The sequence below is a fragment of the Paramisgurnus dabryanus genome, chromosome 22, assembly GCF_030506205.2.
Source record: "Paramisgurnus dabryanus chromosome 22, PD_genome_1.1, whole genome shotgun sequence".
Lineage (NCBI taxonomy): Eukaryota > Metazoa > Chordata > Actinopteri > Cypriniformes > Cobitidae > Paramisgurnus > Paramisgurnus dabryanus.
This window is the reverse complement of record NC_133358.1, coordinates 13,273,214-13,298,106: the sequence shown is the minus strand read 5'-3', so window position 1 is coordinate 13,298,106 and position 24,893 is coordinate 13,273,214. Positions and strand designations below refer to the sequence as shown.

General features: G+C 41.2%; 2 protein-coding genes across 2 annotated transcripts in view; both read left to right on the top strand.

Moving 5' to 3' along the window:
- LOC135785266 (uncharacterized) overlaps nt 1-24,893 on the top strand; it is a 127,272-nt gene that overhangs the window by 33,019 nt on the left and 69,360 nt on the right. The window lies entirely within an intron of this gene.
- The window catches only part of LOC135785269 (uncharacterized), a 46,187-nt gene that overhangs the window by 18,007 nt on the left and 3,287 nt on the right, over nt 1-24,893 (top strand). Inside the window, exons 13-25 of the mRNA XM_073813223.1 lie at nt 4,347-4,400; nt 8,562-8,606; nt 17,031-17,084; nt 17,845-17,898; nt 18,050-18,103; nt 18,232-18,303; nt 19,108-19,143; nt 19,889-19,933; nt 21,657-21,689; nt 23,086-23,232; nt 23,457-23,511; nt 24,238-24,432; nt 24,520-24,597. Coding sequence (XP_073669324.1) covers nt 4,347-4,400; nt 8,562-8,606; nt 17,031-17,084; nt 17,845-17,898; nt 18,050-18,103; nt 18,232-18,303; nt 19,108-19,143; nt 19,889-19,933; nt 21,657-21,689; nt 23,086-23,232; nt 23,457-23,511; nt 24,238-24,432; nt 24,520-24,597 — 922 coding nt within the window. The remainder of the gene's footprint in view (nt 1-4,346; nt 4,401-8,561; nt 8,607-17,030; nt 17,085-17,844; nt 17,899-18,049; nt 18,104-18,231; nt 18,304-19,107; nt 19,144-19,888; nt 19,934-21,656; nt 21,690-23,085; nt 23,233-23,456; nt 23,512-24,237; nt 24,433-24,519; nt 24,598-24,893) is intronic.

The following is a 24,893-nucleotide window of genomic DNA, read 5'->3' as shown; positions in this document are numbered from 1 at the left end:
ACATAAGTAAATTGGTATATAATAAACATTAATTTGTGTGAACAAGAACTGGCAGAGCTGTAGAGCAAAAAAGTCACAATGATAGAAGTCTAAGTGAACTGTAGTGCAAATAAACATATGTATGAAATGTACATGTTCAACTGTATTTCTTGAATGTATAAACATAAAAAAAAAACTAAATAAAATGGTATATAATAAACATCTATAGGTGTGACCAAAAACTGGCAGAGCGCTCCTTCTGTGCTCCTCTTTCTTCTGTGCACTGCTTTCAATTTTTTCCCTTTACCATCTTTTAATAAGAGGTACTTCTCCAGAGGTTTGTCTCGGACTGTTTTCTTTTGTTTAGATTGGACCTTGTCACGGCTGGTGCTGGATGATCCTGAAGACGTGCTTGCTAGGGCCTCCTCACTTTTGCTCACATCATTTTTAGCAGAAATATTGCTGTGAACACTGTAAAGATAAATGTAGTTTTCATCAGAATCAATCTTTCACACTGAGGGCCATGCCACGATATCCATGAGGCCAATATTTGATTACAAATGTAATTTAGATTCATGGTATTTCATCTGACTAAACAAACTAGGTTACCTATACACAGAACACAAATTAACCTCCTAAAACCCGACCTTTGGTTTGGCTTGCATTTTAGATTTCTTCCAGTTATTTTGGGGTTAGGAAGAAGCAATGAATATAATAACCAAATATTTTTCTTTGAACATGAAGCTGTGTAATTGTCCACGTTTGTGTACAACAGGTTCCAGTTACACACAAAGTATTATGGTGCAAACAACAAAACGTGATATCACACGGTGTACATGGAACATGCATGGTATGAAGTTAATCACTGTTCAATGTCAGTGCATTACATATCATAATGTAATGCACCAATATTCATTTTTATTACTTGCACAGTTATAATGTAAATTTGCACTACTGGTCCGTTCAATACACTACTGGACTGTCTATTTCATACTCCCTGTTCATTTGCACTGCTGGACTACTTGAATTGCATCGTTTACACCTCTGTACTATGTAATGAATATTAGAATAACTATTCACTGCACAATAACTTATGCCATTGCACTCTTAACTGACTAGTTACAATCCAAATTCATTCATGCACTACCTAAATATTAATTTCACTCCTGTTCTGTGTAGTTTAATTTATTATTTACATATCCATTTGTAAATTTCTGTATATTATGTTCATAGTACCACCCACAGTAAATTGTTCCATCGGATTACATAATCCTGCACCTATGCAAATACTGATATCCTGCACTTTTTATACTGCTTTTGCACTCCTGTTAGACCTAACGTTAAACTGCATTTTGTTGCCTTGTACTTGTGTAATGACAATAAAGTTAAATCTAATCTAGTCATATAGCCCACACAGCTATGTGTTGTTATGTTCTTATATATATCACATTACCTTCGAAATTCAGTCGATGTTGTGAGGAACTCCGACACCTTCATAAACCTCCACAGCCTCGATGCTTCCTTGTGTGTTTACCTGTTCCACGTGCTCTGCAAGACCATTTTGTGCTTGAGCGCCACCAAGTCGTGTTTTACTGGAACTTCAGCAGCGCCAGGCACGTGAACAAAAGCGCCAATCTCATTGGTCGGCCAACTTTTAACGCGCCGCGTCAAACCAAAAAAACGTGTCCCACGCGTTTTTCTGAAAATGACGCATTTGCGCCTCGCGCTTTTCGCGTGGGTGTGCGCACTCACATTGGCGCTCGTTCTTGAGTCACGAGACGTTAAACGTCGACGATAAACGCGCACGAAAAACGTCCCGGTGTGTAAAGACCTTAATGATTACAAAAACACAAATAAGAGTCCAGACAACGATAGGCAGTTGTTCTTTTGAGCTTTTTACTGCACAAAAGTAAACCTCTTGCTGGCCAACCAAACACTAACCCTGTGTTCATTACGATGGCCAAACAGTACCCTTTACCATGGTTTTTAAAGGTATACTTTGAAATGTGTGTTTACATTCTATTGAAATTTTTTGTTATAAATACCCAAGTAAACCTTATCATGGTTTTACTACAGAGAAAGTTACATTCCTGTTGAACATCCCCACAAGGCTCATTATGTGGCTCATTATGCAACTCTTTTGTTTCTCAGCTGTCAATCACTGATTATTCAGGAGCTTTCCCGCCTCCACGCATACGACCTTTCCCAAGCAAAAGTGTCTTAGAAATTGTAAATCAATATATTGTTTTATGTGAATGAGTAGGCAGAATGATTTTCACATCATTTTGTAGACTACTAGATTATATTTTTAAAGGACAAGTTCGGTATTTTAGACTTAAAGCCCTGTTTTCAGATTGTTTATGGTGAAATAGAATGGTTTTGACTGAAATTTCGACATTTGCGGGTGCCCTGAGAATTTTCACGTGTTTGTGTTTCAGCTCAGACCTCTACAATGGGTTTAATGGTGCACTGGAACAATCCTTCCTAAAATGCATTAAACTTTCGTTAACAAAGACGTGAAACTCACCGAGTGGTCAGGGGTGTTCACTGGTATGCTCACACAAAAATCGCTCCAAAAGACGCATTCCAACAGGTTTTATCGTAGTTTTACCAGCTCCATGGACTTGTATTAGATGTCCTGTGAGGTACGGTATTACTCCGCGCCGGGAACTTTGTTTCTATTCTTGCAATTGGCAATGGCAGATTAGCGCCACCACCTGGGCTGGAGTGTCTATTATTCAAGCTCTAAGCGGAAGAATGTACGGGTGTGAGGCGTTTGGAAAAATAGGTCCACAAGTTAACAATGAATGCTAAAACAGCTGTTGGAAAGCATCTTTTGCAGCGATTTTTGTGTGAGCATATCAGTGAACACCCCTGACCACTCGGTGAGTTTCACGTCTTTGTAAACAAAAGTTTAATGCATTTTAGGAAGGATTGTTCCAGTGCACCATTAAACCCATTGTAGAGGTTTGAGCTGAAACACAAACACGCGAAAATTCTCAGGGCAGCGGCAAATGTCGAAATTTCAGTCAAAACCATTCTATTTCACCATAAACAATCTGAAAACAGGGCTTTAAGTCTAAAATACCGAACTTGTCCTTTAAAAGTCTTGGGAAAACATGTTTAGAATGAATTTTGTGGACTTATATCAGTGACTTCAAAAATGTTGCTTTTTCAAAAACCATGCATAAACATTTTTCTCTCAAAATACAAACATGTATATACATGTTGATTATATGATATTGTAGCCCAGTTTGTGCTGAACACAGTGTTATGAGACTTTTGCCATTAATATGTTTTTAAGCAACTGAAAAAAGCACAAATGTCAGTGCATGTCAAAACTTCCCAAGGGCCCTAAAAACCCCTTAGACCCCAGAGGGTTAATGATTTCTGGTGATCATCATACGATGCATTGTTAGCTATTGCTAAAAATATACCTGTGCTACTTTTTGTGGTCCAGTGTCACATTTGTGAACAGCAATTCATTGAACCGAAAGGTTAAATGACTTAAATATCCTAATTTAACTAAGGCCTAGTCCTGTCTTAAGATAATCCCTGTCCGGGAAAACTAAGTGTTTTTTTTTTTGTGTACATTTAATGAAAATTAAATTAAAGTGAATATTGATAAGGTTAACCTGAAAACATTGGCAAACTAAACATTGTTTTTTATAATTAGTCAAGAATAAATAAAAATACTACAAAAAATGAATATTAAATATATTATGTTAAAATTATGAATCTGTAGGACTTTATTTGTTGTATGAATTCACAAAAAGTTAATACTGCACAATTAAATTCCTTTTTAGACATAAAATTAACCTAGCATGAAAATGAGCCCGTATTATTCTCGGTTCTGTTAGATGATCATTTTTCAAACATATTTATAGTTTCTCTAATGGTTCCCACAAAAACAACAACAAAAACATGATTTCTGCCTCTAATGATATACGAATTGGAATGAGATACTGAAGTGCATATTTGTAAAACATAATTAGGATTAGTTTGAATAATGTACAAAGTCAAATTACAATAAAAATGTGTTGTGCATTGCGTAAATTCTTTTATTATTATGAAATTATATACATTTTGGAACATATATTGTTTCATTTACTAATATGCTGGCTTTCTTTGCTTTGCTTTATGTGTCCATTGAGACCAAGCACTCAAAACAACACTTCTTTTCCATATACTTGTCTGTACTGTGAAAAATATACTTCTTGTTTCAAACCCCTCATAGTGCTTTGCATTTTTATTTCTTTTAAAGTATGTTATGTAGGCACTTTTAAAAGCAATCCTGAGTTTCACAACTTTAAAAAGTTTAAAATCTGAAAATAATGATCAACTTATTTCTTGTTTATCTAATTCAGGGAGAAAAGGGATATGTTGGATTGCCAGGAACAGATGGACCACAAGGAGTGCCAGTGAGTCAATTTTACCTTTTATATTATATGGTTGCATTTGTTTGAGATGTTTGCTGGGACACAAACCCCTTTAAGGGACACTCCACTTTTTTAAAAATATGCTCTTTTTAGTGTTTTGGAATCCATTCAGCCGATCTCTGGGTCTGGCGGTACCACTTTAAGCATAGCTTAGCATAATTCATTGAATCTGATTAGACCATTAGCATTGCTGGCTGCAGCAGGCGCAATGATATTATGCAGCAGTCTTCTTCTATTTTCCCATTTAAAACTTGTCATCGGCCGCCACTGCTTGTTACACTTTATCTAAAATCTCAATGTTGGAGCATCTGTAATCAGTTAGCATTACTAATGTAGCTTTCTTTGATACTTTTATGTACCATTAAAAGCATAAACGCAGTTAAGATTATATAATTACATTTTAACATACAAGACGCATATCAAATTAACATCAAGCAGAACGTGTGAAAACAGCAATGGTGTTATAGAAACTGGCAGAAAAACACAACAATGTACAAACTTGGTTTTCTTGTTAATGTTACCCACATACTTACAGTAATAAACCACTGTATTCATTGCCAGTTTAAATGAACAACTGCTCCCCCGCAGTGCCCCAATGCTATCAAAGTTTCTATCCTAAAGATGATAGGTTGACAAGTGCTAAATGTGGCATTCAGCCATTTTCCATCATGTCAGGTCGTAACTTGTCATGGTAGACCATAAAATAATACACTAAAAAACAGTTAACCCCTGCAAAAAAACAGCAACAAAAAACCCTACCATAACCATTTATATACTCTTATGTTAGTCCGAACTAAAATGTGACCTGATCCATGAAAAATGAGTCACAGTGACCCAATTTTCAAAATTGAGATTTTGGTATCAATGGAAAGAGGAGATTGTAAGCTTTCAAATGATATCCTAGTCAAAGTCCTTGAATGGTTTTAAAGATATAGACATTTGAATTGGGGTTCATTTAGGTTGTCAGCCCTCTTTTTCCAACTAAAAAACCTGAGAAAAACACGTTTTTTGTAGATAATATTATCTTTCAAAATCCATTGAATTTTTAAAGGGATAAACTATTTATTTTACAGCTTAATTTGACCAAAGACATTAATATAAATGCAATTACAGTAAACCAGGCTGAAGCTCAAATTATTGTAAAGTATTTATTTGAATAAATATTTTAAAAGGCACTTTTACAAAGATTTACTAAAATCAGAAAGATTGAACAGAAGTGCTACATTTTTGCTAGAGAATACCCTGCTTCTATTACAACTAAATGTTAGTGTGAAACTTACCCCACACTCTCCTATATCTTGACACAGTTGTCTTCTGGAGTGCCACAGGGATGACATATTTTATTGGCAAACCTGGAAGTTTGCGGGACACTGGTTCCATTATTTTTTCCCATAGACTTTTGGATATTGCAAAATAAGCTCTGTGTTTAACAAAAGATTATAACACTTACAACAACAAGTTTGTCTTCAAATGAACCCATTCTCACCAAAAAGCGTACAAATGACACGCAGTGTGATTATCGTGCAATAGATACGCAAAATTCCGCTTTTGTGTGCATATGATACGCCAGTCCTTCCCATTCACCTATATGGCGAATCGTTTTGTGTCGTTTTATTTATTGTTTTCTCATTTTTATTTACCATTTTAGCTTGGGTTTAGAACAACTTTTTGTTATATAAAAATGACATCCTAACCCAAACCCCATCTCTAACCCCAACTCCAAGCGACCATGGCTTAAATATAGACAAAACATAGAGAAACCTTTAAAATAAATAACCTGCTTAAACAAATCTGAAATCTAACAATAACCCCAGGCGAAAATGGCGAAAAGAGGTTTAAGTAATTCCCAAAAGGTTCAAGCAAACAATAAGGGGCAATCCAAAAACAGGCAATAGGTCAGGGCAGGCAGCAAAACAAACAATTTCCAAAGAACAGGCACAGGTCAAAAACAGGCAAACACAAAACAGGATTCAGGAAAACAGGTAAACAGGATAACAAACAGGCTGGACATACTAAGTAATAATAATCAATGACTGAACCGAACTGAAGTGGCTTTATACACAACAAACAGGAAGTGGGAAGTGAAGTGTGACATGGCATGATATCAAAATAAAAGTCAGAACAGAACGGGGTATCAAAATAAAAGTACAAAACACACCCAAACACAAGACAAAACCCTTACATCACCTTAGCCTACAATTCGTGCGTTTGTTGTAGTCCAAGAAAAGAGATTTCTTGGAAATGATGACTCGCATTTACTTTGGGGTTTGTACCTTTTGCATATCGTTAACATGAACTAATACACACTTACACACCAAAGGAAATCTAAAATCGTGAATCAGACTACAGTTGCTCTTTACGTCACACTAAAACATGTTAGCATCATAATTATAACACTGCTAATCATGCCAACAGCATCCTGAAAACTGCATGCTAGCATAAAACATGCTAGCATCGGATTATATTTGAAAATGCTAGCAACATCAGAGAAGCTTAAATAATCACAACGAGCAAACAATTTATTTTTCCATATCTATTTTCATTATGAACGAATGTCAAAATCACAAATACTCTACAGTCTCAAGTTTTATAAAAGCAGCCCATGACTCATGATGTACATTATATTCTGAAATGTCTTATGATTGAAATTATACATGTTAGGATTTTTTGTTCATTTAAATTCTTATTGAGGAATGTATATCTACATGACAGCATCTAGTTAAATGACTAATTTCTATTTTAAAAAGTTGATAACTATTCTTCGCAGATAATGAGCATGTCGGCAATCAGCATATTAAGACAATATTGCGCAGTACTTGAAAGCTCGACTGTGATTTGCTAATAAGTCATTTCCTGCCAATAATCCTTCAGTTTTAAAGTGGAAAATTGATGCTAGCCTCATTTTTCTCATCGGGTTTGACATCTTTCATCTTTCATGTAATTACATAAAAAAATTTACATTTCTGCAGTGTTACCTCTCAAATTAAATCCCTTCAAAGACATTTTCTTGCTTTTTGATGTAACTCAGCCTTACTAAAAGAAGAGCCTTCAATCGAAAATGAATCGATGGGGGTCTCTCTCTCACTGCCAAATTATTCATTAACGCAGAGTAATATACAGGCATCTCCATTTCAAAGGTGTGCAACTATATTCATTTTTTAAACATTTGGTTTTATCAGTCTGTAGAGGTGCTGGAATCAAACACGGCCCTTGATGTTTCCTCCACGCATCTGCTTGTATCTCAGCAAGCTGCTGTAGGTGCTTTATTAACCTGTGAATAGAGATTTTCACACATGAGTCCACGTGTATTCGGTTCTTAGAATGAAAGCCGAATGACTCTTTACAGTGAATATTTGGGCAAACAGCAACAGGTGTTGAAATGATTAGTGTGTTGCAGAGCTGCTCCGATGCGGGACCCTCTTCTACAAATGGCCTCTGAAACTATTAGACTTTGAACCCATGCGTAGATGTTTTTTGGTTAGACACTTTGATTGTAGCATTTCTTTATGTCATCATCAGGGTATCAGACTTGGTGTGGGAAGTTATTATTCAATTTGTGGCTGGAAGGAATGGGGGCGTTAGGTTCTTATATTTTGTTGTGAAAAAAATAGTGGTAGCATTAATCTGTTAATATTTTTTCAATATTCAGTATCGGAATTGACACAATAACAGATCAACTTAAAATATTAACAACGAACCGATCTTAAATCTGATTTCTCCACTCTTTACTCTTAATAAGTTTCCTGTAGCATTACAGTATATGAGGTGGATCACTGCCACTTAATAGACCCTCAGAGGTAGCAGATGTGTGGAGGAAGTTCTTAATGGATCTCAATTAAAGTCATTTAGTAGACTAGAAAAACAGACAGCGAAAATGTGTGAATGTCAGAAAGTCAATTGTGTCTAGTTCTTGGCAGGCTACCATTTGAGGAGCTATAGCTTTGCCAAAGATTAATTGAGTGGCATTTTGGTAATGGTGTAATAACAGTAATTGGAGAAGAAGAACATGATAAATGATGGCATTTCAATGGGGCCATGAACCTCACTTTGTGTACAGAATACAGCACAAGGTCATTAACTCCACTTGTCTTGTCAGTCAAAGCATACGTGAACCATGTTGATGACGTATATTGTCTTCTCCAGGGTATCCATGGGCTTCCTGGTGAGGTGGGGCCAAGCGGACCACAGGTACTGCATGAACTCTCAAACATTGTGTGTAACGTGTACATGTTGTTCATGAGTTTAACCAGAATAACACTTTACTGTGTACAGAATAAGGAGCTTTTATCCTCAAAGGCTTACAGTGCAGTCTTGCTACATATTTAATCACTTTGTTACCCAGGAATCAAACCCATGGCCTTAGATTAGCTTGCACAATGCTCTATAAATTGGATGTTGGTGTTTTTAGGACAATTGTTAAAATATGTGATAAATCCCGGCTAACTTCTCATAATCTTATTTTGAGATTGGAGAATCAAAGTTTGATTTCACATTGATCTTTGACATGACCTTACTCAGTCAATATTAAAGGAAAACATCACAGTTTTTCAATATTTTACTATGTTCATACCTCAATTTAGACAAATAAATACATAAGTATCTTTTTTTTCAATACCTGCACTTAATCTTTGCACCGCGCTTTGTGAATGTGTTAGCATTTAGCCTAGCCCCATTCATTCCTTAGCATCCAAACAGGGATGAATTTAGAAGCCACCAAACACTTCCATGTTTCCTCTATTTAATTAGTTACATGAGTAGTTAGGCGAGTAAGTATTGTGGCACAAAATGAAACTTTTGTTTGGAGCCATGGGAATGAATGGGACTAGGCTAACTGCTAAAACATTCAAGAAGCACTGTGCAAAGATTAAGGGCATGCATTGAAAAAAGATAGGTATGTATTAATTAATCTAAATTGAGGTAAGAACATAGTAAAATATTGAAAACAGTGGTGTTCCCTTTCAGTCAGTCACTTCGACGTCACGTCTTGGCCGACAAATTGGGAACGCACCTTCTGGGACCAATGTACTTCGAGAAACTACTAAAACGCCAATAAACTTGGCATGCAGGTATTTGCATCTGCCAGCGCCGGCCCGCCGGTTGAGTATTTAACGAGAGGCAGGTGCAGCTTCCAAATCACTACTTTTCGCTTCGAAAGCCGGCAGATCAACTGCTATTGAGAAGCTCTCTTACTTGCTCGGGAAGACGCTGCTGGCTCTTAGTTGATTGAGGATTCCGATCCAGCTCTTTGCAGCGGAAGCTCGCAGATCTTCACCTCTTTCTCTCAGCTTTGAACTTGAGTCTGATTGTGTGCGTTGCCTCTCCCCTCCGCGCTTTCATCAACTCAACACAGCTAAAGAGTGTTTTTCCTTTAAAAGAGCAACACGGGTGGAATTTGTGTCTTATTAAAGACAGCCATTCTCTCGTTTCATGGCGGTTCTGATGGAGATGGTTGGCTCGTGTTCTACGACGCCTCCGGTATATGTTGGTCCCCCCCATACGTGTCATTGCATTGGAGGTGGGCCGTATGTCTCTGAGGCTAACTCGGATTTGCTTCCCCCTTCGGGGAGGCGCCCTCTACACTACACGCCATGGCGTTGCTGCATGTACGTAAGGTTAAGACTCTGATGGGTTATTACACATGATCCGCCTCAGTTACACGATTCAATTTGACCAGCTTCCCCACATTTTCGGGCATGCATTTAGCCGCGGTGAAAGATGCCAACGCACAAGTACTGCTTGCAAAGATGCCTTCCTACTGGCAAAGGACGCAATAGAGCTGGTTCTTCCAACCGAGATGATGTCAGTGTTACAGCCCGTACTTCATAGTACCCAAAAAAAGCGGTGGGTTACGTCCGATCTTGGATTTGCGTATACTGAACCGTGCACTTCTAAAAATGCCATTCAGGATGATACTGCCAAAGAGTATTTTTCAATGTATTCACCCCAAGATTGGTTTGCAGCCATAGACCTGAAAGACACGTACTTTCGTGTGTCCATTCTCCCTCGCTACAGGCCGTTTCTCCGCTTTGCGTTCGAGGGGAGGGCATATCAGGACAAAGTTTTACCATCGGGCTGTCTCTCTCTCCCCGTGTCTTCACGAAGGTAGTGGAAGCGGTGTTAAAACCCCTGAGAGAGAGCGGTGTTTGCATTCTGACTTGTCTCTCGATTGGCCTATAATAGCTCACTCTCGGCAGATGCTGTGCAAACACAGAGAGATAACGCTTTGGCATCTCGCTCGTTTGGGTCTTTGGGTCAAACCGAGAGAAGAGCAAACTTTGCCCTGTGCAGAGGATCTCTTTTCTTGGTATGGAACTGGATTCAGTCGTATTAACAGCGCCCCTAACTGAAGTGTGTGTACAGTCTATCCTAATGTGTCTGAAAACTCTCAAAGGCAAGTCAGCTGTCCCCCTGATATGGCATATGGCAGCAGCCATGGCTGTGACACCACTCACAGCATTGGCTTCATGACCAAATCCCGAGGAGAGCGTGGCACAGCGGCGCAGACCGTGTGACCATTACACCTGCCTGCCATCTCACTTTCACTCCATAGATAGACTGGCGTTTCTTCTGGCTGGTGTGCCCTTGAGACAGGTCTCCAGGCATGCTGTAGTACACACAGATGCCTCCAACACGGGGTGGGGGGCCACGTACGACGGGCTAGCTGTCTGGGGGTTGTGGCCAGCACCCAAACTGCACTGGCACAACTGCCGCGAGCTGTGGGCTGTATATCTAGCACTCGTTCATCTCGTCTCAGAGCTACGAGGAAAAGATGTATTACTTTGCACTGAAAACATTGCGACCGTTGCCTATATCAATCGCCAAGGCGGATTGCGCTCTTGTCACCTGTCGCATCTCGCCTGTCATCTCCTCTTTTGGAGTCAGAAGAATCTGAGGTCTCTTCGTGCCAGTCACATCCCGGGGTCAATCAACACAGTGGCCAACGTGCTCTCAAGAGCAGCGCGCCCTGGCGAATGGCGACCCCACCCACAGATGGTTCAGGTGATTTGGAAGCGTTTTGGCAGAGCGCGAATAGATCTGTTTGCCTCTCCAGACACAACCCATTGTTGCCTGCTTTATTCACTAACCGATGTTTCACTCGGCGTGGATGCACTGGCACAGGGCTCACTAGGAAAATTCAGGGAGGACGGAGAGAACATTTTACTGGTTGCTCCTTATTGGCCCACCAGGTACTGGTTTCCCGAACTCATGCTCCTCGCGACAGCCCCTCCCTGGCGGATTCCCCTGAGGAAGCACCTTCTCGCCTAAGGACAGTGAAATCGCACAGGGGAGTCTGGACTGCTTAAATGACAGCGAACGGTAGGCTTGACTTGGACGCTGTGCGCCGCCCCCTAGATGATTTTTCCCCGCCCATAAAAACGCTGCAGGGGGGTAGTACCCCACCCCTGGCACGACGCGGAGAGATTTTCAGGGCCCGAGACCCCACGGGGGTCCCGTGGCGAATTTCCAAAAACGGCCCCCGGAACGCAAGAAAAGGTGAAGTTCGGGCCTCGGCCATGGGGTGGCGCCACCACTCCCGGCCTTAGCTTAATCGACGTCGTCGATTAGGTGGGGGGTGTTATCCCACGTAACGCCTATCGTCCCCCTTGGTGCGCTTTTGGCAAGGGGTGGCCGCAGTGGCGTGCGGTCGCCACAGGGGGGCGCACCGCCTCCCGGCCGCAGCTTAGGCGACCGATCAGTTTAGGTGACGGCCGGCACGTCCACCGAGCGCCTATCGTCCCCCTTGGTGCGCTTTCGCAAGGGCCCGCCTGCAACTTAACCGACGGCCCTGCGTCCCGTTCGCCACCTATCGACACCTTCCCTCCCGCGGAAGGCCTAAACAGCGACAGCCTATTCGACAACATCAAATAAGTGACGGTCGGGATGATATTTAACATTTATATCCGAAATGTAACTTATCTGACATGGTTGAATAGGTTGCCATTGGACATCCCGACCACAACCTATTTTACGCAAAAACTCACAAGCAATTTAAGTTACGACCGGGATTTATATCCCAAATGCAACTTATTTGACATGGTCGATTAGGTTGCCATTGGACATCCCGACCGTAACTTATTTGACGCTACCACATTAGGTTGTCGGTGTATATCCCAGCTGTAAATTATTCGCAAGGGCCCAAATAGGCTGTTGATGGACAGTGTTAAATAAAGGGTTAACTCGTCATAATTCATAATTCCAACGGTGTTTTTTTCGTTCACACGCGTACAGGAAGGCGTGTCTTATGTCATAGGGTAATTTGCATATTTTAATTATGCATAATTAGGCTAAAAACGGCTTGTCCAGCAACAGCCCATTTGGGCCCTGTCAAATAAGTTACAGTCGGGATGTACAATGACAGCCTATTTAGGCCCTTTTGATTAAGTTACAGTCGGGATGTACAATGACAGCTTATGGAATTTAAGCTGAAAAGCTATGACTGGGATGTTAATTTCAAGTAAATTAAGCCATGACTGGGATGGCATTTAAGTTACGACTGGGATGCTGTTTTGGACTTAAAGGTTTTTTTGCACATCATGTACATTTGCAGATTATTTAAGCCATGACTGGGATGTTAATTTCAAGTAAATTAAGCCATGACTGGGATGGCATTTAAGTTACGAGTGGGATGCTGTTTTGGACAGTTTTTTAAGTAATCATCTCCAGTTGTAAAATATTAGCCAATAACAAACAAGCTCGGGAAGGGCCAGGAGCCGTGGAACTCTGGGCCCCAGACCGGAGGCCCTCGCCGTTACGCCGTGCCGAGTTTCGGGCCCCTGCGACCTTCGACCTCTGAGATATTGGCCTGTCTGTCTGCCGTCTAATAAGTTACAGGTGGGACTTCCCGTCGCGCCTGGGGCTGTGAAACTCGGGGCCCCGACTCTGGGGCCCTAGGCGGTGTGACGTGCCTGCAACCTTCCTGCCAAACAGGAAACTCCCACCGACCACTTGTTTGACGCCAAACGGACAAGGCTCCCGTACGGCACCCGAGGGCCCGAAGGGCCCCAAACTTTACAGAAAGTTGCGTCGTGTGGCCCTCGACGATGTACGCCGGAGTCGCGTCCCTGAGGTGCAAAAAAGTATTTTTTATAATTTTTCATAAGTCTCTCTGCCTTACATAGGCCTCTATGAGACCATGTGCTCGTGAAGGCCTTTTCTTCACGGTAAAAAACAGGGTCGGGAGGGGCCTGGAGCCGTGGGACTCCGGGCCCTGACCCGTGGGCCCTCGCCGTTACACCGTGCCGAGTTTCGGGCCCCTGCGACCTTCGACCCCTGAGATATAGGCCTGTCCGTCTGCGGTCTAATAAGTTACAGGTAAGTTGGGGGCGTCATACCCGAGCTCCGGCTCCCTGGGAGCTAGGCGAAAAAATTTTGGCCCGTGCAAAGAAGTCTCTCTAACCCTAATCCTAACCTCTAGACCCTTTTGAATGGCATATTTTCTACAATTTTAATTTCTGCCTAAGAGGAAAAAAACCATACTTAGGAAAGACGCAGGGGGCCGAAACTTCAGGGGTCCGTCCAGGTGTCACCGACCCAAATTTCGAAGCCCCTCGACCTTTGACGTCCGAGAAACAGAGCGTCCAAAAGCAGCCTAGAAATATAGGCTGTTGCTGGCTTTTGGGGCCTGACGAACGCTTAACGAACCCGAGGGGACGCGGAACTTCTGAGACGCGGTCGGTGGCTCGCGATGAGAAATCTAGCCGTGTTTCGGGCCCCTGTGACCTCGGGCCCCTGTGCCCCTTGTGACCCCTGAAATACGGAGGTTTCCCGCCTGCCGCGTATTAAGATACGGTCGGGATCCACCCCTGACTTATATGACGCCGTGCGGGAAGCGGCTCCCGTACGGCCCCCGAGGGCCCGACGGGCCCCAAACGTCGCACGTGTTTACGTTGCGCGGCCCTCGATGGACGGCAGGCGCGAGAAAGTGTTTTTCGTCATCCGTTCTTACACCTCCGCACCACATGGTCTCCCTAGCACCATGTGCTCGCGGAGCGTTTTTTTGCCACGAAACGCACTCCGGAAGGGCCAGGAGACGCGGAACACCGGGCCCCGACCCATGTTCCCGAGTCGATACGCTGTGTCGAGTTTCGGGCCCCCAGCGACCTTCGACCCCCAAGATATAGAGCTTTCCGTGTGCCGCCTAATAAGTTACGGGCGTGACTTCCTGGTTCGCAGGGAAAAAATTTTGACCCTTGCAAAGACATCTCTCGTGTGCTCTGTCAGCCTAAACCCTCCAGACCCTTTTGAATGGCAAAAAATTTCTAAAATTTAATTTTTGCATAAGAGGCAAAAAATCATACTTAGGAACGACGCAGAGGGCCGAAATTTCATTGGCCAGTTCGGGGGCCCCTCAGGTGCCACCGACCCAAATCTGGAGGCTCCCGCGACCTTCGACCTTAGAGAAACGTGGCGTCCTGTAACAGCCTAAGAAAATAGGCTGTTGCTGGCTTTTGGGGCCGATCGAGCGCTTAACGGGGCCCGCGGAACTTTATATGCGGGGCCGGTGGCTCGCGAAGAGAAAAACGAGCCCCGTCTCGAGGCCCCACGACCTACGGTCGCCTAGATACGCCGCCGTACGTCCGCCGCTTATTCGACAGTAGACGGGAGTGTGGGGGATGGGTAGGAGGTCAGGGGGATGAAATAGGACGTCTGCGGACCGAGGAAGACTCCGGTGAGGCTAGGTGGTCACGGGGATGAATAGGCGCTCCCTGGACGAGATGAAGAAAAATAAGCGGTCAGGGGGACGAATAGGCTTTCCGCTGGATGAGGAAGACTCCGGCGAGGCTAAGGGGTCAGGGGGATGAATAGCCGCGCTCCCTGGACGAGATGAAGAAACTAAGCGGTCAGGGGGACGAATAGGCTTTCCGCGGGATGAGGAAGACTCCGGTGAGGCTAGGGGGTCAGGGGGACGAATAGGTGCTCCCTGGACGAGATGAAGAAAAATAAGCGGTCAGGGGGACGCGTAGGCTGTCGAATAGTCTTTCCGCGGGAGCGAGGAAGACTACGGTGAAGGGTCGACGGTCAGGGGGACGTGTAGGCGCTTGGTGGACGAGATGAAGAAAAAAGGCGGTCAGGGGGATGAATAGGCTTCCCGCGGGCCCCATATAACATATGGTAGGCGCTCAGGTGGATGAATAGGCTTGCCGCGGGACTACCCCGAATGACGAGGGCTCCCCTAGAGGTGTCCATACAGGGCCTATGCGGGAAAAAGCCCCCTTAAGGGAAAAAACGCCCGGTCCTAGCTTATAAACTGCAGGGCACCCCATGACCCTTTAAAGCAACACTAAAGAGTTATTGCTCTTTGCTCCCCCTACAGGTTAGACGCGTAATAGTTCATTAGAACTGTCGTAAATACTGCAGCATAGCTGGCTCTGATTGGATTGTAGGTCTGCCGTAAAGCAAGTTTTTGTAGTTGTCACTCGAACTACAGGACCACTACCCGACGGTTGGAAACTTCTTTAGTGCGGTTTTGGCCGATAGAGGGCTGCAAAGCGAATGTGAAAGTGCCATTCACCCTTTTTTGAGTGGATGAACCACTGAAACTTTTTTGGAAACGTTATTTTAAGGTAAAAAAAACTCTTTGGTGTTGCTTTAATTTGAGAGCTCACTCCTCCAGAAGTGCTTTTGCTTGTGGTTCCTCTCTGACAGACATCTGCAGAGCTGCTGGTTTCGCGATACCTAACATGTTCACTAGGTTTTATAGTGTTCGTGTCGAGCTGGTCTTCTCTCTTGTTCTCTCCTCATCTGGTGGAGCACTGAGAACCAGCTTGCATGTTGGCTTGCAGCCCCGTACCGGTGCTACACTGTAGTGCCAGTATGGAAGGCCATACGGTAAAAAAACGCGAATGTTTTCTTTGACCATCCTCCACTGCCCTGGCGGCTGATGTTGCGGAGCATCGGCTGTCAGCCTCTCACTAGCTGCATCCCTGTGATACTATGTGTTGGGTTCAAGCCTCCACATTGCGTCCCCTACGTCACGTCCCGTCACCACGGTTTGCGGTTCCACTGCTGATTACCTGCCAGGCACTGATACTCGGCTTTCGCAGCGAAAAATAGTGATTTGGTAGCTGCACCTGCCAGTCGTTAAATACTCAACTGCGGGGCGGCGTCGGCAGATGCAAATACCTGCACGCAAAGTTCATTGGCGTTTGGTAGTTTCTCGAAGTAGGTTGGTCCCGCGAGGCGCGCTCACAATTTGTCAGTCACGACGTGACGTCTCCATTCCCTTCCTTCAGGGAACGAGGGTTATATAAGTAACCGAGACGTTTTCCTTTAAGGATACCAAGGTTATATTTTATCTTCATTTTTTACATTATGTACAATGATTTTATATAGAAAACAATGAATCACCATAAGCACTTTCAATATAAAATATATATAAGTATATTCAAATTCTTAAAAATGTAGCATAACTAATTAAACAATCACTTATGATTAATATGAAATTAGCAATCAAATGAATAAAATAAACAACACAAAGTTAAACAACAAGCAACCCTATAACTAGTCTACAAAGGTAAGAGACACAAAGCTATATCTACACACATTGTATCTTTAATCATAACACAATGCATTACACTGATTTTATCGATCTTATCTCTTGTGGGGGTTTAGGGGCTAAGAGGACCTTTCGGCGTAAAAGGTTTACCTGGACCAAAAGGATCTTCAGTGAGTAAACGTCTCTCTGGGATACTTCAAGCTTACCTTTCTACCTCCTTATTGTGTCAACTGACCCAGTAAAATTGGATACTTCAGAGAAATTGGATTGGAACGTATCCAGGGCAGCTGTAGAGCCGCTCATCAGATCTGCAGCTATGGAGTGAGAAAAGAAAAACGGCAATTTGGACAGAGGTCAAAAGTTAACCAGTGATCAGTGCAGAAACTGTGTAACAGAGCAGTGGGGGTAAACAATGTTAGGCTGACCTCTGTTGGTGAGAAACAAATATTTGGCTGGCTTTTGTCTGTAATCTGTTTCACAGGATGTGTTGCTGCCACCTGGTGGTGTATTAGATATTGAGAGTCATAGAGGTAAGGAAATTACACTTTTGAAAATGTTTAAAATGAAGGATTCACATTCACTTAAATCTTATTGAATAAGTTATTAATTAATTAATTTGTTTCAAACATAGGACATAAAACAGATGCAACAGTTATATCTAATAATCAAGGTGTAGACTGATGATGTTCTCCATTCAACATATTCAACCAACAACAATAAACCTCCAGAAATTTAAAACACAATAAGACAGGTGTTGTAAGTGATCCTTTGGAGTGCATAGGTAGTGAAGTGAGCCCCGTTTATTTCTCATATCTCAATTGGATGTGATGAAACTCTATTTGTAGTCCACAGAGGAGGCCATGTTATCAGTTTTTGCTACTTCAGTCAGATGTTATTTAATTCTGCATCCTTTCTTCTTAAATCCTCCAGGGCACGCTGGGACCCGTAGGGCCCCGTGGTGTTGTTGGACGTGTCGGCCCCAAGGTTGGTCTGATTCAAACATCACCTTTAGCAATTATCAGTGTCTAGAAACCAATGGGTGCCTCTGGTTGAGTTAAAATAGAGAAATATAATGTGGTCTATTGTTTTATGCATGAGTGTGCCGTTAAATTCACACACTTGTCTATCTGCTCAGGGTTGTGCAGGTGATAAAGGAGGTATGGGTATTCCTGGTGCTTCAGGTCAAAAGGTAATAGTTTTACGGTTCTTTTCATTGGTTTATTTGACAGTTTTTACACAAGTGTCAATTAATATCCTACATAAATGTAATTAGGATAATGATGATATATATTTTTTGAGGTATTCTGACTCTTACAGGGTGACCAGGGTGAATTAGGGTTTCCAGGACTTCAAGGTCCTGTGGGCCTTTCTGGATTTAAAGGACACAAGGTAATTCTGATGAATGAAAACATAACAAGCTTAGTAAATTAAAGGTGGGGTGCATGATCTCTGAAAACCAATGTTGACATTTGCAATAACCTAAACAAAAACACCCCTACTCCAATAGACCTTCTTTTGATGCACCCTGCCTTTAACCAACTGACTTAAAGTTTAAGATATATTGCTAACAATGCCAAGGCCATTAATTCAAAGAGAACACACCATCTTATATACACGTATAATGCTTCCTTGAATTTTTGGATAAAAGCATCTGATGAATAAATTTATGTATGTTTAGCATCTGTTTGATCATACTGGACTTCATAATCTGGAAAGGTACATAATTCCCAAATGAAAAAATCCAGTTTTATGATGGTAGCTGTGATCTGAAACATAGTCTGCATTTTAACTAGGAAAGTTTTAGTTTAATTAAAACCACATGTGATAGATTTCAGTCTATAAAAATACAGTACTAGGGTAATTTTTCGGTGGTGTTGCATAACAGTCAAATATCTTGGCAGAAAGCTGTAAGATCAACAGTAAGGTCTGATCTATGCTATTGTTCCTGTGAATATGAATATACATAATATCAGGTTTATTCAGGAGGGATGTTTTTTTAATAAAATGCATTTTATTAATATGTTTGAGTATGTTTGGTAATAACTGCTTGTGTGAACAATATCTGATCTATAGCTGTGGGTTTTGTGGCTCATATCTGACACTTAGCCTTTGATTGACATGCTACATAACATCATCTTCCTCTGTTACTGAGGAGTAAGGGTGAGTTGATGTTTATATGTTTTTTTTTTACAGGGAGGGAGAGGGGTAGCTGGTTGCAAAGGCATTCAGGTAAAACCCTGCATTTCCTTCAGTGCTTTTTATATCTCTTTAATGTTTAAAAATGTTCAGAGCTATTTAAAATGATTTTCAACTTCAACTCAAATTTAAATCTATCTCAAATCTAAGACATTTACTCTCATGAAAATGTGGGACAAATCTTAACCAACCGTTAAAGATAAAATAACATTGCTAAATAATACAAATATTTTAACTATATTTGCTTTGTCTAACGGCAATCTATATGCTTCCAAAGCATCGAAAGCACATTTTTGGGCCTTCACCTTGATACAGCAACTCAAACTAGATGAAGTAAAAAAAACAGTAAAATAGGCATTTTTCAACATCAATCCTGTGCAAATTTACACAGAGCAATAATTTCAATAAAGCACAGATGCATGCAAGATCGTGTCTTCTTTAAACGGCCCCTAAGACTGAAACAACATACAAAACAAAGCTTAAACAATGTCTGCTATTAGCTAATAGCTTCAGTAAACATAACATGTTTGTATAGTGAGACAGCGCTGCCTATAAGCACTTTAATAACTGAATATTAATGATATTAAGTTTTGCTTTGTTTGAACTACACGGCCAGCTGCTACTGCTATGATTTGTGTACTTTATCGTGACAATCTCTGTGGGTTGCATCACCTCGACTGAGTCAGTTTAGTTACGCTCAGTAAACCTCCTGTTGATATTGAATGCTAATGATAACATTTGACACCCTAGCTAACACAAACCACCTTTAACTTTGCAGGGTCTGAAAGGCAACAGTGGGTCACCTGCAGCACCTGGTCCTTCAGTAAGTGCACATACACCTTACATCCATTAGGGGGCTCTTGTTATAGCACTGCCCTCAACATTAATAATTATGCCTATTTATTTTTTGCTGCAACCCACAAAAGTGAAGAAAATCAAAGAAGCAATTCTACTTTTTAATTTAAAATGTACCATCTTAAATTCATAATCGTAATAAAGCTATGGATCAAATTTGTCATCTCAAGATCAAAATAAAACTCAAACCGGTTACCCAGTATGTGTATTGGCTCAGTGAAGGGAGATTAAACCTCAACTTCTCTCTTCATCACTTTTCCTGAAATACAGTATAAAGTAAATTTGGTGGGGATGTGGTCCTAATTTCTTGGAATTACTGCTTAGCACATCTTCATAGAAATCTGACTCACAGACATTGACTAACAAAATGTCTGTAGCTCTTTCATCACTTGCAAACTTAAGAAATTTGTAAATGAGATCATTTGTAGTTTTCAAAGAAGTTAAATAGCCACACTATCATCCTAAAATAGCTTAAAGGTATTCCGGAGAATTTTCTTTTTCCGGGTGGATCATCAAGACTATTGCTCCTCCTAGTTGTCAATCAGGAGTGTTGCGCAATTGCATTTTTTAAAAAGTGGAGAAGGCAGTTCTTTTCTAAAATTTGAGAAAATCCGCTACACCTTTACCTTTTAACCTATTTAAGTGAGCTATAACTTTCATATTAACAAGAATTCGTACATATGTTACGATGTTGGCCAAATCGTATGAATTCATACGAAGTTAATTGTGCAAAAACGTACGATTATCATAAAAACAACAACAAAAAGAAACCCCAACCCTAACCCCAACGCCACAGGGGCAAAGGCAAATCGTACAAAAATGTATGAATGTGGTCGTATAAATTCATACGAATTAGCCACTTCGTAAAATACATACGAATTGACATGAGAGATAGCATTGGACGTTTATACATCTGGGTCGAAAACATAATAAGCTGCATAAAAAAACTGATGCTAAATGACACCCATTGACTTCTCTAAAGGCACAAAATGAATCACTGAATCATTTTTAGCTGGTTCATTAACACGAAGAGTCCAGATGTGAACCAGTTTACTGTATGCACCATTTGTTCACCAATTTGCTTGAATCAATTTGATACGGGACATTGTGGAGGACAGCATTTCATCATTTCTTCACCTTGCAACACAACCCATTTATATTTACATTTTTCTTATTCAAATGTTTGAATATAAGATCAAACCAATAAACAATGCAGATTTAGTTTCACAGCCTTCTTTGTTTATATTTACCAAGGTTGGGATTATTTTAGAGTTGACTGTACTACAATTGTGGCCTTATGGTTAGAGAGTCGGGGTTTGTAACACAACAGTTCCCGGATTGAGTCCTGTGGCCGACAGGTTGCGACTGAGGTGCCATTGAGCAAGGCATCTTTTCCCCAATTGCTCCACGGCCGCTGCGTTGATAGCTGCCCAATGCTCCGCGTGTGTGTTCACTAAGCACTGGATCACCATGTGCTTTATATCTTTAGTCCATTGGCAAACACATGCAGGATTTAAAAATCATTTCCAGGGTCTTCCTTTAGCCAGGGGGAGGATCAGTTTGAAGTGAAATCATTGTCTTTCCCTCCTGTCACACACTGTGAATATTGAGCCACTATGTTTAAAGTAGTGTCTTTTCCCTAATATTGTCATAAAAGTTATTTCTGCTGTCTCTATTTCTTTCTAAACCAGGGCAACGTTGGACCCGGAGGTAGCAAAGGAGAGGTTTGTAAAATTGCAGAGCTTCATCACATTTAAACCATTCCACCGTATTTTACACGAGAAACAAGATCGCCTCCGCCTGCTAAGGGAGTAACAGGGGACGGCAGAGCGCTTGAAAGCCCTTACATATGCAAATAAACTGTTTACAGCACTTTTAAAATAACACAGAATTTTAGTACTAAAGAGAAAATTAACACACGTTTATTACATTTTCCATGCAATATATTTACTATGCATATAGATGCAGTACAGTGTACATATTACAGCAACCCATTAAGTAAGATCGATACTCCAGCCAAATATCAAAGTTACCCCATCGTTGTGTGGTGATCGTAAGCTAGTTATTATAGTTTATAAAGTTTAAAATATGGATTTTATCTTACAATAACGCATCGATTACCCACAAAATACCTTTATTAACCCCTTGAAGCCGTGTGGATTACTTCTGTGAAGGATGAATGCACTTTTTGGACTTTAAAGTCAGACGTTTGTACCTGATTCCTGTTTTCCCGCATTATAAGCTTGGAAAAGCATGGCCATTTACTTAAATAACTCCAAATGTGTTGATGATGGACATGTGTATAGCCTACACAGTCTCACCCCATGGCGTCAATATTTGACGACACTTGACCATGCGTCAATATGTTGACGCGGAGGGTATACCTTTCGCGTCATTTTTTGACGAACTGGGGACTTCAATACTATTACGTCCGTTGCATTCTCTTTCCTATTTTCTTACCATTTTCGCGTCAGTTTAGGATTAGATTACGCAAAATTAAACAGTGTACGCGAAATTAAACAGTTGTCACCTGGCGTTGGGGTTAGAGTTAGGTACGCGAAATTAAACAGTTGTCACCTGGCGTTGGGGTTAGAGTTAGGTTTGGGTAGGGATGTCATTATGTAAATCTAACCCTAAACCGATGCGAAAATGGTAAGAAAATAGGAAAGAGAATGCAACGGACGTAATAGTATTGAAGTCCCCAGTTCGTCAAAAAATGACGCGAAAGGTATACCCTCCGCGTCAACATATTGACGCATGGTCAAGTGTCGTCAAATATTGACGCCAAGCGGATAGCTTGAGGGTGAGTACATTATAGGGTAATTTTAATATTTTGGCTGGAGTATCGCTTTAAGAAAGATGAATGTCATTGCATTAAATTAAATACAATTTTATTTTTCACAAAAAAAATTGTTTGGTTATTATGAAATATCGGATACATTGTAAAATGTTTAATTCGTAAAAGTATTTATACATTTTCTATTGGTCTTTATTGTTGTCATGTAATGTAATAACTGAGTTCGGATAAACTGTAGTAGTTACATTAGAAAAGTTTTAAATACATCTTATGTACCTCGCATACTGGAATCCATTCATCTCAAAGATGTTTTTATCTATTAGAAAGGTATTCCAGGTGACGGTGGAGAACCAGGTACAGACGGACAGAAGGGGGACATGGGGCGCACTGGCGCAACTGGCCCATGTGGGAATCGGGGTCATGATGGATCAAAGGGGCAACCTGGCACTATAGGCAATAAAGGAGAACCTGTAAGTCCATCTAGTAAATTTATAATATACTAATCATATATTTTCTTTGACAACAAATATCCAAATAATAAACACAAAGTCTGGTGTGGGATGGGGCTAGAGTACAGGAACAGACTGCGTAATTTTGCCTACACAGACTTTCTTCTGCTATTATCTACGAAACCTTGTCTTTAAAAGCTTCATGTACAGACACAATGTAATGAATCACTCGATTTGTGTTCCAGGGTATACCGCCATCCGATGAGCGTTTGATTAAACTCTGTGAGGACGTTTTGAAAAGTAAGTATATTACCTAGTTTAAGGTCGGTACTTGTGAATGGCCATGGCAGTTCCTGTTGTTCTATTTATAATATAACGTTGATATGACGTCAGATGTATTTTTATAAATTTAATTCATAAAGAACTAAGCTTGATATGAGACAACCAATTAAAGCTGTTATCGCTGATAAAACCCAAGTGGGCTATAAAGTAGTTACTTTTAAGTACATTTGCTGAGCTTTCCCCTTTTTTTTCAGTTTGTATTGTATTAAAGGGGTCATATCATACATTCTTTTATCATTGTATTTTTTTCCTGTGGTCTACTTACAAGCTTTGCTTCAGAATTTAATAAGCTGGCTTACCGCCTGTATACACAACATCCTAACAATGAAACCACAATAGCAAAACCCAACATTTTTTGACCCTGTTTGTAAAAAAAAACAGCTATTGTGACTGTTTTCTACGTAAAATTATCCTACATAATCCTGTGAAAATATAACCTTGATATCTTTAATACTGATCAAGTGAGGTCATGTCAAAGATTGAAATTAATGTTAAATCAAAATTTGATGCATCTAACCTCATCATGGATTATAAGACTTTAGCCTGGACTGACAGGGTCACTTTTGCCTTCTCCAGAAACATACAAAAATTTCTTAAAATCAGTTCTTGCAAAAAGGATCAAGGAATTTTCAGTGCATTCTATGGCGTCTTGGAGTGTCCAATAACCTCCAACTTTTTTTCCAGATCAGATGCTCCAGCTACTGCCGAAAATGGTGCCACAGTTTTGTATCGCTCCCTCTGAAATTGTTAAAGGACCCCCGGGACAGCCTGGAGCTCCAGGGCCTAAAGGTTCCTGTGGGCCTCCCGGTCATTCCGGCAGACCTGGCTCTCAGGGCTACCCAGGACCCTCGGGTATCCAAGGGCCCCTAGGACTCAAAGGTGACAAAGATGCAAGATAAGAGTTGTGCAAAGCATTGAACTTTGGCTTTGAATTTTAATTCAATACTGTGATTGGCATTCGTTTAGGAGACACAGGTCTGCCTGGATTTAAGGGCAGTAAAGGTGATAGCAGGCTAGGACACCCAGGACCTCCAGGAGACACAGGTACAGTGCCATTATTATATAAGATAGCTGAGGCATCTGTTTCGCTTTCAAGAACATGGGTGTTAAGAGGCTCTGTCAAAACACATTAGAGCCCTTGAGCTCACACAAGGGGCACGGGTTTGAGCCTAGGACATTCGGATTCTGTTTACCCTCTGTATTTCCAATAACTTTACTGTTTCTGTAGCTTAATTGGTAGAGAATTGCATTGCATTAGCAGCTCAAAGCTTCACAGGGAACACACATCCTGAAAAAATTGTATACATTTGATGCCCTGTAAGTTGCTTTTGTGTCTGCCA